Source organism: Rhinichthys klamathensis, unplaced genomic scaffold, assembly GCF_029890125.1.
Source record: "Rhinichthys klamathensis goyatoka isolate OS25496 unplaced genomic scaffold, OSU_Roscu_1.1 h1tg000133l_1, whole genome shotgun sequence".
In the NCBI taxonomy this organism is placed as follows: domain Eukaryota; kingdom Metazoa; phylum Chordata; class Actinopteri; order Cypriniformes; family Leuciscidae; genus Rhinichthys; species Rhinichthys klamathensis.
In genome coordinates, this window is record NW_026606668.1 from 2,677,888 (window position 1) to 2,695,730 (window position 17,843).

General features: G+C 38.9%; 1 protein-coding gene across 1 annotated transcript in view; it reads left to right on the forward strand.

Moving 5' to 3' along the window:
- The window catches only part of limch1a (LIM and calponin homology domains 1a), a 53,348-nt gene that overhangs the window by 18,454 nt on the left and 17,051 nt on the right, over positions 1 to 17,843 (forward strand). Inside the window, exons 2-16 of the mRNA XM_056256837.1 lie at positions 1,483 to 1,553; positions 1,928 to 1,997; positions 2,777 to 2,883; positions 3,834 to 3,864; positions 3,968 to 4,078; positions 4,184 to 4,385; positions 5,782 to 6,022; positions 6,224 to 6,403; positions 7,457 to 7,795; positions 10,173 to 10,454; positions 10,971 to 11,258; positions 12,854 to 13,165; positions 15,405 to 15,812; positions 16,484 to 16,858; positions 17,487 to 17,687. Of these exons, the coding sequence (XP_056112812.1) occupies positions 1,483 to 1,553; positions 1,928 to 1,997; positions 2,777 to 2,883; positions 3,834 to 3,864; positions 3,968 to 4,078; positions 4,184 to 4,385; positions 5,782 to 6,022; positions 6,224 to 6,403; positions 7,457 to 7,795; positions 10,173 to 10,454; positions 10,971 to 11,258; positions 12,854 to 13,165; positions 15,405 to 15,812; positions 16,484 to 16,858; positions 17,487 to 17,687 (3,218 nt within the window). The remainder of the gene's footprint in view (positions 1 to 1,482; positions 1,554 to 1,927; positions 1,998 to 2,776; positions 2,884 to 3,833; positions 3,865 to 3,967; positions 4,079 to 4,183; positions 4,386 to 5,781; positions 6,023 to 6,223; positions 6,404 to 7,456; positions 7,796 to 10,172; positions 10,455 to 10,970; positions 11,259 to 12,853; positions 13,166 to 15,404; positions 15,813 to 16,483; positions 16,859 to 17,486; positions 17,688 to 17,843) is intronic.

Sequence of the window (17,843 nt, forward strand, 5' to 3'; positions counted from 1 at the left end):
AAATAGGAAGTCTCGTGAGAAGCGAGAACGAGCGAGAAACACAAACTGCTTTATGGCAATTCAACATAATTATATTATACTGTGTATGATGTACCCACTCGGTAGACATAGCTCCACACGATAAAGTTGGCCGGCTCCGATAATAACAAATGCACATGAGCAGCGGCAGAAAGCTGGAGGAGGGCGCCGCAAGTGAGTTTTTTTTTATGACAGTGTTGTGAAAATATACGCCGCACAGCTGTAGGGGGAGCTCGATGAGAAAACATGCGACAACAAAAGTGAAAATCAGCGAAGAAATGACTAGAGTTGCCAAGTTCCCCTTTAATAAAGTGAAATCATAATCCACCACCCCTTTAAGGAATAATAGCATCTGGGGTTCTCCTCATTACCTCAGCTTCATCATCCTATCATAATGTCATTATCTTCATAATGAAAATCATAATCAACTTTTAGTTTAGTCATGATCTAATAATATGGAACATATTAATGTATAATACTATTTGGAATGAATGAAGAGAGTAGAGAGAGAGAGAGAAAGGAATGAATGTGAGGAGTGATGCATCAGGTTAACAGATATTGGGTAATTCAGAGGAGAAGTACAGTGTTCATGTTAATAGTCCTGTTTGACGCTGTGGGTTCCCTTCTTAGCAGCTGAAGGACAATGGACAATGAGTGACCTCGTACTGATTTACAGGTCAGCTGTTTCCTGCTCCGAGAGAAACTGTGTAAAGGTTTAGGGGCTAACAGGTTTATGGGTAATTGTGTGTGTGCTTGCAGGTTTTTGCTTTCATTCCAACGTGCTTTGCATCATTGAAAATAATCTTTACTAATCTCAACTACTTGGTCATGTACTTGGCCTCTTGGCAATATAGAGCAAATTAATGTTCTTTTTCTCTCTCTTTTTACATACACACGTTTGGTGTGTGTGAATGTGCTAAGGACAGGTTATCTAGTTTAGTAGTTTACTTGTGCTCATTAAATGCACACATACTCCACACACAGTTTATATAATCACTCACACACAGAAAAAAATACACATACATACATATTTATACACTCTGACCGATCTAAACACACGTTGTGCATCTAGATAGAATGTGTCAGGAATTGCCCTAATAACTACCAGATATGCTTCTCTGGCAAAAAGCAGCTGTTGTTCTTTGTAACGAGCTATGGGTGTGTGAACACACACACACACACACAATAAAATGGCAATATCATAACATATATTAAGACATGAAGATTTAAACTTTGGGATACTATCGTTCCTTCCTAAAGAAATAGAAAGCATCTTTTTGGTTAGCATTTAGACCTAAATTATACTCTAACTATAGATTTAGAAGAGGACAGTGACAGTGGACAATTCATTTGACTATGTTCAAACTGCTCCTGTCACATTAGCACGCTCTTACGTCTACATTAAAACATTGTTCATTAAGTTTTCACTGATGATGATGATTTTGCTCTTTGTCTGCTTGACAGGCAGTGACAGGAAGAAGTTTTGGTGATAAGGATTTCAGAAGTGGGCTGGAGAACGGCATTCTGCTCTGCGAGTGAGTTTTACACGCATACTTTATATGTAAATTTTAAATATTTAGTGGAACTTGTCATTTCTGTAGTTACTTTTTTTTTTTATGTCATTGATTTATTTTTATTTCTTTATTTATTATTTAACTAAATGCAGGCACTGCAAATTAATTAATATGCGAGTGTATATACAAAATAAACATAAACATGTTTGCATAAGCATCAAATTTAAAACAATTATTAAAAAAATTGGTGTATGGTCCAAACTATATAGTCATAATGTCTAAAAAAGACATTTTTTTGCAGTATCAAGAGTCATTTTGATGATGGTATGATTCAACCCACATATTATTGTTCTCTAATGTTATTTCTCTCTTTCTCTTGTTATGTGACTCATTAGGTTGCTGAGTTCAATCAAACCAGGGCTTGTGAAAAAGATCAACAGACTCCCAACTCCCATTGCAGGACTGGTGAGTGCGGTTATTGTGTGTTTGTTTGCTCATTCGTTTGTTTGTGTTCTTTTGTATGTGCCTATTTGTGTCAGGCCAGTCTCTGCACTGCTGTCTCAGAACAAATATGTCTCTGTCTGTGTCTGTGGCAGTTATTTTACATTTCAGGGACGTGCACAGACATTTTTAGGGGCAGTGGCCCAAACTGGCCGAGAGGGGCACTTCAGCTGATAAGAGTAGAGGGGCATTGGCTCAAGAAACCGGGCCACCCCCTTTGAACATCCCTGTTACATTTACCCCATCAAGATATCAGATAAATACATACATAATTAACTGAAGTTTATTTTGGTATTACCATGGTATATTATTGTAAGTGTCACTTTGTAAGATTTCTTAAAACACATTTACACATCTTCTGGTGCTTGTTCTCTCTCTCTCTCTCTCTCTCTCTCACTCACTCACTCACTCACTCACTCACTCACTCACTCACTCACTCACTCACTCACTCACTCACTCACTCACACACACACACACACACACACACACACACACACACACACACATTGTTCTCTCTCTCTCACACTCACTCACTCACTCACTCACTCACTCACTCACTCACTCACTCACTCACTCACACACACACACACACACACACACACACACACACACACACACACACACACACACACACACACACACACACACACACACACACACACACACACACACACACATACAGACACACACAAACTGTGAGGTTTTGCCTGTAATTGCATAATATGTGTCTTTTCTCTGATCAGGATAATCTGACCATGTTTCTGAGAGGATGTGAAGAGCTGGGATTGAAGGGATCACAGCTGTTCGATCCCGGAGACCTGCAAGATACATCGATACGTGCAAACTTAACGTATGTGTGTGCCTGTGTGACCATAGACGGTATAAGGAAGAGGAAACTGATTATGTGCAGAAAAATTAATTAGATAAATCATAATCAGTTTGGCAGATAGAACATCTTAAATTTCAGTCATTCACAGCAGCTCATCTTTTTGCTCTAGAACGTAATATATTCATATTAGCTAACCAATAAAAAAAAAAAGGGTTTAGCTAAAGAAGCTATTGAAACATAAGCTTAGCCAACAGATTTTGGAGATTTTAGTTAATCCCTATTCAAGTAGATAAGAGAGCTGATTTTATACGTCTGTTCAAAGGAATCAAGATGGGTTTTTTTAAGAATTTTTTTTTTTTACTCAGCAAGGATTCATTAAAATGTGCAAAAGTGACATTTTTAGAATGGCAATGACTTTTAGATTGTTAGAAAAAAAATCTATTTCAAATAAATAATACTTTCTATTTATCAAAGCATTCTGGAAAAAAACCATCACGCTTTCCTTTTGGAAATATTAAGTAGCACAATTGATTTCAACATTGATAATAATAATAAATGTTTATTGAGCACCAAAGCAGCATATCAGAATGATTTCTGAAAGATCATGTGACACTGAAGACTGGAGTAATGATGCTGAAAATTCAGGAATAAATGACTTTTTAAAATATATTAAAATAGAAAAGAAAAAAAATTCTCAATATTAGTGTTTTTTTGAGCAAATAAATGCAGCCTTGGTGAGCATAAGAGATGTCTTTCAGAAACATTAAAAAATCTTTTGTACGGTAATGTATATCATGACATCAGGCCAAAACTATGGTTTCATTCATATAGCAAACAGCTGTCTGATGTAGCCTAGATAGCCATGGTGTGAGTCACTGACTTGCCTTAAAGGCACTTTGATGTGGCTCATTTATAGCTTGAAAGGACTGACAGTCGTCTTATGTTATTTTCTCTCTCTTTTTCTGCTGTAGAGGCTCTGACTGCAGTAGAAAGCTGAAGAATGTAAGTACACTGAACTGTTTGCTTAATCTTTACATGTGAATTTTTGTTGTTGAATTTACATTTTATTGAATGTTATTCTTCTCTGTGTTTTTTGAATGATTAGGTGCTCATAACCATATACTGGCTTGGTAAAGCTGCTAACAGCTGTGCAACGTATAACGGCCCCACACTCGACCTGAAAGAGTTTGAGGGGCTCCTTTCCATGATGCGAAAGGTAAATTAAATCCAGTCAAGAACACTAAACCTGTGAAACAGCCTGATTAATTAAATATATGCTATAATGTTTTTCGTTCTCTATATTTTTTATGTTTGTGCGCAGGAGTGTGCAAACGAAGAGTTGGACTCCCCTAAGCGCAGTATACGGGACAGCGGTTACATTGACAGCTGGGAATCGGAGCGCTCTGATTCGCTGTCTCCTCCGAGGCACGGCCGAGATGATTCGTTCGACAGTCTCGACTCATTTGGCTCTCGATCGCAGAACACACCCTCTCCAGACACAGTTATCCGCTGCAACAGTGATGGTATGACTTTATCTTTTATTTATATTTGATTAGATTATGCTAGGCAATATTTTCAGCAGTAATGATACATTCACAATGATTTAGGTGGTGATGCAAAAGTAGACAACATTGTAATATAAATACGTCTTGCAATTCATGGGAAAGATAAATGTTCAAAAATGTTATATACTGTTCTTTTGTGCTTGCTATTTCTCAAGAAGTCCTGAAAAATGTATAAATGATATATCATTCATTGTACAACTGTTTTCAACATTGATAGTAATAAGACATGTTTGTTGAGCAGCAATTCAATGTCCACGTCCAAACATTCATGCAAGAGAGGCTGAGGGTAAAAACTCTGGATTCAAAGAAAAGAGTCATACATTTCTACATATGTGCAGTGTGGGTGTGAGAGTGCAGCTGTTGTGCTGGACAGACATTCACACACTCATCTGTGTGCTGAGTGTGTGAGAGGGTTCACATGAACTGCATCTTATTAGTGAATCCAGACATGGACAACAGGGAAAACAGGGACTGAAAGAACATAAAAGCCCAAGAAACTTCTAAACTATAAATTTAATTTGTGTGTGTGTTTGTGTGTGTGGTTCAGGTATACCCTACGTTACGGGGACAAAATACCCTACGTTACGGTCCCCACAAACATGGCGAAATCCTTGACCTTGTGGGGACATTTATTGGTCCCTTATAAGGAAAACAACTTATAAAGCATGCTAAGTGATGTGTTTTGAAAAAAATGTAAAAATACAGAAAGTTTTCTGTGATGGGTTTAGGGGTAGGGTTAGAGTTAGAGTTAGGAGATAGAATATACAATTTCTACAGTATAAAAATCATTATGTCTATGGAATAAATCATGAAAACCCAACGTGTGTGATTTTCAGTTTAAAGATAAACCAGCACTGTTATTCTGATTGTTTGATTTTTGTTACAAGTTACAAGTTTAATTAATATTACGGTGAAAAAATATTTATTTGTTTTATAAAAATAACTTTATTTGTTTTAAGTATTTTGTTTATTTATTTATTTATTAAAGTATTTTACTTCATATCTCATAACTAAATAAGACAGGCTGCGTGACTGTGGAAGTATTACAGCAAGAAGCTTCTTGGCATGTCGATGTTCGTGAAAATGACATAAAATAAACTCATTCAATATGGCAAATATGGTGTAAGATGTTTAAGCTTGTAAATATTTGCACTCAAATACATGCACTGAGCCTTTCATTAATGTTGGCCCTGATCTGGATGATGGTCAGATGGTGACATCTCACCTCATATGCAATGTATGTGTTGAAATATGAATGCTGGTTCTATCTCTCTAGTAGTTTGTTCTGAAAAGCCATATAAATATGAAAAACTAATACCAAATGGCACTTTCTTTCAATACGTCCTTCTCACAGACTCTGAAGGTGACGGTGGTTTAAGGAAGTTGCCAGACATGCGTAAGGATGACATGTCTGCCCGTCGTGTGTCCTACAAAGAGCCTCGTGCTGCTCTACCCTTCAACCAGTATCTGCCGAACAAGAGCAACCAGACCAACTACCTTCCCGCCCCCCTGAGGAAGAGGAGGAGCGAGAGAGAGGAAGACAGGAGGAGTCCAAGCAACTCAACATCTCCTGTAGGCGGAGAAAGACCTCTCAGGTAATCACAGCCGCTGTGATAGACAGTAAGTGTTTGGTTTGTTTGATTTCTCAGGGAATTGGCTGGAAATCCCTCTTCTGGCTGCACAAAAATCCGCACACAAGCATCATCTGTTTAATGTGTCAGAGTTTGTTTGATTCATCCTGTTTTATCCACATGTGTGTTTGTGAGAGCTGTGAAATTCCCCATTGCTCCCCACAGACAAGAATGCGTAGAAGTGGTAAAAGAGGGGTCTGGCGTGTCTCGAAGCCTTGCATTGAAGAAAAATTTCACCTGGGCTGATGAGAAAGGGGCAGAGCGTGAGGAGGCGGAGCTTAAGAAAATAAGGAAGCTTGAAAAGTCGGGAATTAAAGTATTACCCGCCTCTGTGCGATATAACAGGTCAGCGGTCAAAATGAGATCTTTCGGCATGTGTATGCAGCGACTAAAACGGCTAACTAGTTGTGTGTGGGACCTAGTTGTTAAAAATTGGTGCTGGTGGTAACCACAAAACTTGTGTGTTCAAAGCCATGAGTTTGTCATGTAACTTAGGTTGCTGTGTGGGGAGTGACACTATGTACTTTTGCTTTCGATTTGTGCTGCCGATTTATTTGTGCTACATTATAGCATGGAGTGACACAGTTGTCAATTGGCTTTAACCTTTTTAGCTTGGCTAATGTTGTGTAGCACAAAGTTATGCTGGCTTGTTCTGTTAGCTTGTGAATTAATTGGATGTGACCCTTTGACTAGTCTGGATCTGTTTATGCTAGGTTGTAATGAAGTGTGCGTGTGTGTGTATTGGTTGTTTTTTTATTGGGTTGAGCAGATAATGCTAGTTATGCTAATATGACTTATTTTAAAGGGCTGATGTCTGCAACTCCTGATATGGAAGCACTAACATCTCAACGTTATCGAGTGCAAAAGTTGGTTAGTCAAGTTATGTCCCATTCATTTTTTCAATAGGGGAATTTCTTTTTAACGATAGACCCACTTGTGTGCTACAAGGTTGTTAATCGATGGTAAATGCTTTTGTTGGAGCAATCAGTCTGCATGTTCAACAGTGGAATTCCTGGTGAAAAACGACATTAGCCACCATGATTCTGCAGGGAAATGGAATAATCACAACCAGCAAATCATGTTAAAAGAACTCTTAAGCGCCCACCGACTCCCTTGAAGCACCACGAATGACTTACACTCTCAAACTCATTAAATATATCCATAATATGCATATTTTGCAATAAATGTAGAATATATTGTTTCTATATATAATCAACATCTTTAAATCTATAGTTTTAAATTTCAAATTTTTTATTTGATTATGTCGTTATGTTTTATATGGGGAAAATGAATGGGAAAAATACCTCTGGAACCAAGGCCACTGAATAGTGGATGCACTTTTGCACTCTATTTTTCTAAAATATTTTCAAATGTTGTCATGGCGAATTTTCTCCTCAGTCCAATCGAGAATCCTGTGGAGGACAATAAAGCTAAACCACCTTCACCTGACATCATTCTTCGGCGTGACAATGACTTCATGCGGGCTGCGGCCCCACATCAGTGGGACTCGAATGAGGAAGATGAAGATGCAGAGGCAGAGCAGAAGGTTCCAGATGTCCAAAAGGATGATCTTGCTTCTCGCAGAGCCCGCATGAATCAATTCAAACCGAGTGTTGCCCATAACTTCCTGCCAGGCTCTTGTAGTTGGAAGGACCGAGAGAAATGGGAGGGAATTAGGCTGGCATCCCAGCATGCTGTGTTGGAGAGAATGGAGAAGATGGAACTGGAGAAAAAGAGGTGTGCTTGTGACTGAGAGTGATGGGGTCATATGCTCAGGGACTAGTTATGTTGGCTTGGCAAATCCAACACAATGCCATTGCACACTGCTTTGAGTCAGGGTTTTTTCAAACTCTTTTTCTCATAGAGCTTTTAAGTTACATTCACTAAACTCTGCACAGTCCTTAGTCTGTTCTGACTTATTTTATCTTCTCTATCTGATTGAAATTCTCCTAGTGCATGATCAAAAATTAGTGCAGGAAAATCTTTTCCCCGCTTTCCCCCAATGCCCTACCAACCTGAACACCTCAGCAACTGACTAGCAACCACTTAGAACACCCTAGTAACCACATAACTACCCCATAGCAAGGCCTTAAAGGCCCACTGAAGTGCCTTGAAACGTGCAGCATTATTCAATGTGTTGACGTAATTTTCACTGAAACAGGAAGACAGGGTGGGACCATAGACTGTAAAAAAATAGTGTCCGTGATGTCACCTGTAGGTTTCTGAAGAGCATTTTTGAAGCCCAAAGTGGGCGGAAACGGCTGTCGCCATCTTGGTAGCTTGTCACTGCGCGTCACTCCTGGATAAACGAAAATGGGCAAAAGGGCGAGACTAGCTGAGTTGACGTGGCGGCTAACAGACAGCAGACAAACGGCTAGTAGTGATAGCAGCGGCAATCCACCTGTCACTCAAGTGGCCACGCCCTTGATTATGCAGCACTTTAAGGCTTAATAAAATTTAAACGGGATGAAAATTCACCCACCTCACAGTTGTCATGAAGGGCAGAATTAGCTATATAGACCAAAACCAATTTTTGCACCAGGCTGTGTAAACATTTTTTTCTGCTGTAAAGTTGGGCATTTTAGGAGTATATGGGATTGACTCTTTTTTGCAGCCTGTCTCTAGCGGCCAGTCGACGAATTACAGTTTAAGTCACTTTCGTGTTGGTTTTAAGAGAGAGATCGGAAGGTTGCCGCTTGGGTGGGACATATCAAACAGCCCCTCCCCTTTTTTAGAATAGCCAATAACATTTATTTTATATCACTGTTCGGCCAGAACTGTTGAGCTTGGTAAAGCTGCGGTTTCCTCCTAATCTCTAACCGTTTATCCTCCTATTCTCCTCCATATCGCTTTAAAATATAGCATTCTGTGCAGAATTCAAATGGGTTCGATATGTTTTCTGGTATGTGCCGACTGGTGCATATGATTGCTCTGTTATTGTGTCTCTGGACCGGAGCAGACTGTGTGCGCGCTGCGTCGGTTCGCTTGACACTTACGTGAAACCAGATTTATTTTGCCCCAATGGAAAGCATATTTACACTGTCTGAATCATTCCCAGTCCCCTAGTGCACTATGTGCCATTCACCATGTAGAAAATATTAAATGTGACTGATTTCAGTTGCAGCATCAGCGTCTCTTTTATAATGTAGGGGGCGGGACCCTTTATATTCTAGAGAGCGTTTGATTGGACAGAAAATCTGATGAGAAGCTGAAGTGCATCAATATTGGCGGAAGTGAGAGACTGTAGGTTTTAAATGCTTAAATCTTCTAAATGCAAATTTTGTCATTGTTTTGGAGCTCACTACCTTATAGATACAGTAAAGCTAGTAGATACACACATAACTTCCATTTTGATTTCATGGGGACAACCAGTCAGGGATGCGTTTCAGTTTCCTGTACAACGGTGTAACTTGCTGCTTAACTACCATAGTACGATGCATCTTTGGAGAAATTAACTAGCTATTCACGACTGTTTCCTGCATGTAACCAATAGTAACTTTGTCGCAGATCCGTCGTTCGAACCATGTTGGTTCAACAACAAACATTGTTAATGCTGTCATGCAGGTGGTGAAGTATAACTTCTGCTAATTAATCGGTTTGAGATCGAATTAATGTCTGATTATTGCTGTAAATAACAAACATGCATTTGGGCAACAACCTAAAATGGCTTATAGCTCTTCAAACTTCAAATCTCTCTTCAAAATATCAACATTTTCAAAGTATACAAGGCTGATATAAAATTAAACTTCTGTCTTCAGACTGCCCAAATATTTAAAGAACAAAAGGCCTACATAACCTTCAAACTTACCGTTAGTTTTAAACTATCAAGTGAGACTTTGTCAAGCCGACAAGTTTGTCTTCACTACTTTTCCTTTTGTAGTGTGGTGTTGTTCTATTCGTTATGTAGCTCTAATATATTTTATGATTACAGAGTTTCACCCTATATACCAAACATGTGGTATTATGCATTTTGTATAGTACTTAGGTGTGTGCAATTATAATAGCTAACTGACTATGATCATTCTGGATGTCATTATTGGTATGGTTTCTGTGTTCTGTGGGATTTAAGCATCAATTTTCTTGTACATCTTATAATGTTACATTTCTACCACAGTCAGGCTGACTCCGCCCCCCCTGAGATACCAATCATTACTCGTAAGGACAATCCTTTCCTGAATCTTGAAAAAGAAAGGGCAAAAGAAGGGGATGAGGAAGATATGAAAGAGGTAGAAGGGAAGATAGTTGTCCCAAACCCACACAAAGATGATCTAGCAAGGAGGCGGACTGAGGGAAGGCCACGCCCTCCCAAAGATCCTCATCAGTCATTGGTCCAGACTTCCATCACTCAATCAGACCTGGAAACATGGCAGAGACTCAAGATGAATACAGAGAGCAGGTGCCTCGAAACAAACACACACACTTTCTCATACATTTTTCTGCTTTTCATACATTGACCACAGTGTCAAAATGAACACTTGATGAGCCCCTTGAGTAAATAAACTGGGGTTACTGGTTATTTTGCTGGTAACTTCATTAGGAACTGTAACCTTATACATGGTTTACATTTTACATGAAGACTGTGTTCAATATGATGTTGGAAGTGACTGAAAGTATGCAAGAAAGGAAAAAAAAACTAAATAATCGCGTTGTTATTGGAGCAAAGAAATATTTTGTTAAAAAAGGAATAAATAGAAAATTTAAAAATTCTGGTAACAATGTATTTAAATGTTAATATTTTAATATTTATATCCAATGTAAAGAAAATATTTTAATTTACTTGCTACTGTATTTGCATGTGTGGCAAAAAGTTAATTCTGGACCCATATATCCATTCTCTCTCTCTCTCTCTCTCTCTGAGTATTCTGGTCAGTCCTCTTGCTAAGCTCAGTTTATCCTTCATACTGATTTACAGTGAGTCTGACTCCACCCCTGCTGAAGTGTCAATCATAACTCGCAAGGACAACCCCTTCCTGACCCCTGAGAAAGAAAGTGGGAGTGAGCAGGAGAATGAGGAAGGGAGAGTCAGAGAGAAAGTGGGGTGGGTGGTGATGCCTGATGTAAAGACAGATGACCTGGCCAGAAGGCGGGCCCAAAGTGGGTCCGTCCCACAGAGAGACCCCTGGCAGTCATTGGCTCAAACAACCATCACTCAGTCAGACCTGGAGAAATGGCAGAGGCTCAAGATGAATACAGACAGCAGGTGCCTGACATGTGACTTTTACGTCTGACCCCTGACCTAACATGACTCAACAACACACTTCAAGACCTTTTAGAAGTTTCACACGGCTGAAACTCTTATACTCTAATTGTATGTTTTATTGTGTTTTTTCACACATAAAACAGATGACACCACTCCAGTTTCTGATATTCAGTCACTTATCCAAGCAAATAGCCTTATTGGGTTTTTTCCAGCTTGTGTCTATAGCACTGTGTCCTCACCAGACATGGTGCAATAAAGGAACAGGCAATATAATCGTTTTCATGTAAATTATATTATTTTATTATTCCTTTTTTGCAGAACATATGTTTTTCCCCACTGTATCATTGCCCTTAACTTGCTCACTAGTTGTAAGAGAAAAATGCTATTCAAAATACACTACCGTTCAAAAGTTTCGGGTCTGTATGATTTTTTGGGGATTTTTTTTTTGTCATTATTCAGCAAGGACAAATAAAATTTTCCAAAGTGACATGCATGTACAAAATATTTCTATTTTAAAAAAAATGTTCTTTTGAACTTTCGATTCATCAAAGTATCCTAAAAAAATGAAAAAATGCCTCACAGTTTCCACAAAAATAAGCAGCACAACTGTTTTCAACACTGATTATAATAAAAAAAAATCTTGAGGACCAAATCAGCATATTAGAATGATTTCTGAACCCAAACTTTTGAATGGATGTTTAAGTTATATTGTGATGTATAAAAAGCATACTCTGTCAAGTTCTTAGTATCTAAGTAAATATTTTCCACATAATATTTTATTAATTTATTGAGGCTTTAGTACAAGGACAAATAAAGTCAATAATGTTATCTTATTAATATCACACGTAATATTTCCCACATGCAGTATAAATGAGTCTGCATACAAATATGTTGCTGCTTTTATATTTTAAGAAGTGTATGGTCATCAAATATCTTCTGATTGGCTGTCATTGTGTGCCATCACACATTTTTGCTGTCAGTGTGTAGACAGACAAATCACTTGTCGCTGAAAAAGTATTGCGGCTGGTTAAGATGCAGTGCGAGCCTAGAATATTTTTAAATCAGTCACGGATTAGAGCCAAAAAGCTCTGTCTGCCATTGGCGTGAGTGCTGCGTAAGAGGGCTCTGTGTCTTGTTACGCTGTTGTGGAGATGTTTGTTGAAGTGGGTCTTTGTGAGACTCCAAATTCTGTTTGCAGAGGGAAGCCCCTCTCAAGCAAACAGACGTCACCAAGGCAACTATTGAAACCAAGAGATGCTTACAGAGAAAGAGGGAGGGGAGCATGTGAGTGTAAGACCACATACTAAACTGTTGTACAAGAGCCAAGGCTGTGCATCATTCCTTGAGTATAGTAATTTCCCTTTAAATGAGTCCAAAGGCCATGCTTGCATCAGCATCAATGGGTTTATTTGGATATCACACAGATTCCCATCCAGACATCCATGACAATCCTCTCTATATCATTGACTTGACTGTCAGACTGACGTGGTCTTTCTTCATTAGTTTTAGTGTTCATAATTCCCTCTGCTTCTCTAATTCTTCTCTCTTTCTCTTCTTTACTCACATGTCTCATGTATGTGTGTGCGTGTGAACAGCGATGACCCTATTGTCCCTCTGTGTCAGACGTGTCTTGAGAAAGGCTGCCTCTCTGTCTCCTCCAAGACGAAGGTTGCCAAGAACGACCTGGCCGGTTGCCAGGAACGTTCCTCCGGTGAACGGCGGCGTTTTGTGACATTTGGGGGTGTGACAGAGATGGAGAATACTTCCTGGAAAGAGGAGGAAGATGAGGAAAGGGAAGAGGGACAGGGGGACGAGGCAGAGAAGCTTCGGTATCTCCTCTCGATGGCAACTGTTGCTGTGCCCACCATAGGGCTGGGCTCCAGACTGACAAAGAGAGCGGTGGGCAGGTAGGGAGAGAAAGAAAGACAGGAGAGAAGGATAGATGCATAAATACATGCACATTCATGCACAACAGACCAAAAAGGGGCCCACTCATAAAGGGGCCACGTTATGTTTTTTTTTAGCATTATTTTTGTTTATGAGGTTCAAACGTTTTTTTTTTTAAATTAGAACAGTTAATATAGCTTCTAATGACTATTTGGCACTCTATTAGAAATAATGAATTCCAAAAGAGGTAGACAAATTTCTTTCTTTTTTTTCTTTCTTTTTTTTTTGTTGCTGCTGTGCCTTTGGTTACTTCTCCCAAAAATGAAATTGTGTCATTAATTACTCACCCTCATGTCGTTCCAAACCTGTAAGACACAAATTAAGATCTTTTTGATGAAATCTGAGAACTTTCTGTCCCTCCATTGGCAGCTCTGCAACTACACCACTATACCCCTTTCAAGCCCCAGGAATAAAAGTAATCCATGTGACCCAAGTCGTTTAACTTCAATTTTATGAAGCGACGCAAGTGCTTTGTTTGCGCAAAAAACATAATTTACCACTTTACGCATAATGTCATAAGAGCATAATGACGCATATGTGTTGTGTTGATGCGAGAGCAGACGTTGTTGCGTTGCTGTTTTTTTGTGCAAACAAACGCTTTATAAAATTGAGATTAAACCACTTGGGTCACATGGATTACTTTTATGATGTCTTTACTACCTTTTTCTGGGGCTTGAAAGTTATAGTTCTGTAGCTGTCAATGCAGGGACAGAAAGTTCTCAGATTTCATCAAAAAGATCTTCATTTGTGTTCTGAAGATGAATGAAAGTCTTACGGGCTTGAAACGAAGGGTGATTAATTAATGACAGAATTTTCATTATTGGGTAAACTAACTCTTAAAGTCGCAATGTCAGAATTACTGTGATTCCGACTTATAAAAAGTGCTCACGTCCTCATAGAACGCGTAATTACAACTTTAAAACTGAACTTTCTGAGAGCTCTGACTCATACTCGTATGACCACAATAAGGAAATGAGTCATAAGGAAACACTCAAAATGGCAATGGCTTCAGAACAATCTGAATTATACATGCCTGTCACTTTTGGTCAATTTTATTCATGTTAATGTCGCTAACACAGAGTTGAATAGCAAGCTAATGTCTTGCTAAATAAAGTTTATTAATAATGAATTTGCGTAATGACAAACCATAATGGTTTTGTCTAATGATTATTCAAATTACATTAATTTTGGCATTTAATAGTGTTGCCATGGAACCGCACAGTTCAGAGTCTGAGGACGTGAACAGCTCTGAGTAGAATGTAGATTGTCCTGGTTGTCATTAGTAATTATGGTAATTAATTACGACATAGTGTGACCGCAGCATTCATTTCCTGTTTCGTTGTTATTACTTCACAATATGACCCCTTGTCATCTTAGAATCTTGTCAGGGGCAGTAATTGTTGGTCCAGTGATGTGAAATATACCAACACACTATTACAAACACTGCTTGTTGAGGACTGCCTGGTCTCAGTTATGTTTACCGAAGGATCTGGATGCATATACTCACCCTCAGAGTATGTTGGAGTTTGTGAATGTGTGTAGTAATCTTAGCAGTGATGCTGCATTAAAAGGGCATGTTGGTTTCATCTCACTGGGATTTATGAAGCTGGTGGACTCGTGCCTTGAGAGATTGTTAGCAGAATGCTAACAACTGTAGTACCCCTGAATGATGCTTAAAAATGCTTATATTTGGGCTGTTTAGGAGAGAAATTAATGCTGTTAGTATGATTTTATCAACTGTAGCATCCCTGAATGATGATAAAACTGCTCTTATTTGGGCTGTTTAGAAGAGAATTTAGCTGTGAATGGCTTACAGTGAGGCTGTTAGCATGATGCTAACAACTGTAGCAACCATGAATTATGCTAAAACTGGGCTTTTTTTGGTCTGTTTTGGAGAGAAATTAGTAGTGAATGGCTTACTGTGGTGGTGTGGACTGAAATATCTGAGTCTGACTGTGAAGGAACAAGAAAAAAGATGAAATAGTATGCATTTGTGCTTGTGTAAGAGAGTAATATAGTGTGATTCTGTAGTTTTGAGTAATTGCAATGCAGTTGCTTTGGTTCCCAAAAGGACTGCAACTTTCATTGCCTGTATCGGCAATCTCTATCCTTCACCCTCATTTTTTTCCTTTTCTGTTTCTGACTCATTGTTTCTCTTTTTTCTTCCACGTCTCATACATCATGAACTAACTAACTTAGTGGAGATGCAAACACTGAACCTGCTCCCATCATGCCCCCTGAACCTTCGAACCCTGCCGTGTTTGACCTTAAACAGCCTTTGACCTCCTCTGAGCGCAGGGTGCTAGAGGAGAAACTGGATAAGAAAGCTAAAGATGAGAGGGAGGATGATGAAGAGGACGAAGAAGAGGAGAGTCAACCGGATATAGAAAAGGATGACATGCTAGCTCGTAGAACAGGAGCATTTCTGAAGCCAGCAAGCGGGACGTCATATAACAGATTCCTCCCGCAGCCGAGTTCCAAGAGAGAAGGCACTGCAGGGGCTTCCATAGCCCAGAAAGGAAGTATCCAGATGGGCATGAGTGGAGACAGAGACCTCCAGTACCTGGAAAGAAACATAAAGACAAAGAGAACTAAGATTGGACAGAGGTGGGACAAGCAAAACTAACTAGAAATCTCAGACTTTTCTTTGTTCATTATGCATTAGTCTAACATGCTAACATGCTGTGGTGGAAAATATTTATTCCCAGTCTTTTGAGTGCACTATTTATGGCTAAGCCAAACATGACTTTGAGCTTTTCTCATACTTGGTTAAGAATTTACTGCACTGTTAAAATTCTGGCGATACGATAAGCCTAAATAATTTCCAATAAATGGCTGATATTAACATTCTGCACAATAAAACACTAAAAACTCAAATCAATTCTACAAATTAATTTTAAAAAAAGAACATTATGTACAGTATGGAAAATTGATATTTTGGGATTTGCTAAAAATTACACTTTGAAGTGGGAATACTAAATCTAAATATAAAAATAGGGGAAATTAATTAAATAAATAAAAAATAGATTAAAATGACCAGCAAATTAAATATCCAATATTGATCAATACGGATGGGATAATAAAAAAAAAATAGAATGTTGGCCAATTACTGATATGGTATCGATATCGTGCATCACTAGATTAAATAATAAAATAGGCAAAAACTTATCCTGTTTGCTTAACCCTTAAGTTGTGCTTTGTGGAGTATTTACACTTTTGCTATATCAAACTAAGTTTAATTGTGTGAGTTAGTTATCAGCATTATGCTATTTTAACAGAAATGAACCAGTCGATCAAGTACCAAAGACACCTGTTCCAGTTGCTGCAGTGACCCAAAAGAGCCCTGACATTGTGCGCTCATCTGGAACTAACGTCGATTGCTCTGGCGGTTATGATGATGATGATGATGATGATGATGATGATGATGATGATGATGATGAATGTGGGGTTGACGGTCATCTGCCAGATTTTGAGAAGGATGACATGTTAGCGCGAAGAACTGGATCTTATCAGAAGCCCAGTGCAGGGGCAGGACAGACTTTTAATGCATTTCTGCCCAAACCTGGTTCTGTCAAACACAAAACCATCCCTGTCAGTGGATCGCAGTCATTCTTCAAGACTAGAGAGCAAGAGACAGCCCCGTCTCTGGACAGGTTAGGACCGCCTGGGAATGAAGTGTTTGTCTATGAGTGCAAGGAATGTTGCATTTGTGGTGCCCGTGCAAAAGAAAAATGCTTAAATTTCCATTCAATTATTAACAGATTTTTTAGATGTGGGTTTGAGCTTGCTGTGTGCAGTTGATTTTCAGAGTACAGAAAAGAGATGTCTTGTCCAACAATGATTTTTGGTGGCTATTGTCCGTTTACTAATATCTGTGACTGGTTTGGCGTTCATTCGGAAAACTATCGTTCTTGTCTCTAGGCGTTGTTTGATTTATAGCTCTGATTTAAATTTTATTTGATTTTTACTATTTTATCCTGTTCATTTATTGAGATTCTTTCAAAGAAAGTGATTTTAAAAAATGCAAAAAAATATGCGTTTTGAGTGGAAATTACAATTGCATATTCTTTCTTTCATTTGGGGGGCTTTTCTCATATATATATAATGTTCATTCGTCATACGTATCAATAGGTCTTTTGGCTTTTGAATTTCTGTTCAATGTTTTTTGCACTTGTTTTCTCAGTTTTGTCTGGCTGGTCTGTTTTGTAGTCAGAGAACAGAGAGCCTCAGCCTCCCTTTCACTGCCCTGCTTTACTTTAGTAACCATGGCAACTTTCTCAGCTTCACCCTTAGCCCAAGAGATGCTGAGGACATGCGTAAGAAGTGTCATCAGATGATGGACAGGCAGGAGGCGGGCTCTGTGGGTGTGGTGGGACATGAAAGTCTTATTAAAGATGAGACTATTACCAAAAGCCCCTCCCCTATACCCGACCAACCCTCACGCCGGCCCCTTTGGCAGGAAGATGATGATCTCCCCCCAATGTGAGAAAGCACTTTCAGGACCAATTTATTACTTTTGAAAAGAGCTCTTACTGAAATGTATTTTTGCATGGAAAGAGTGTCTCATGCCTGTATCTCTGTAGTTTATCATTGTTTTTCTTTACTTCACTCACTGGTGCAATGGTTTCCTTTAAAGGT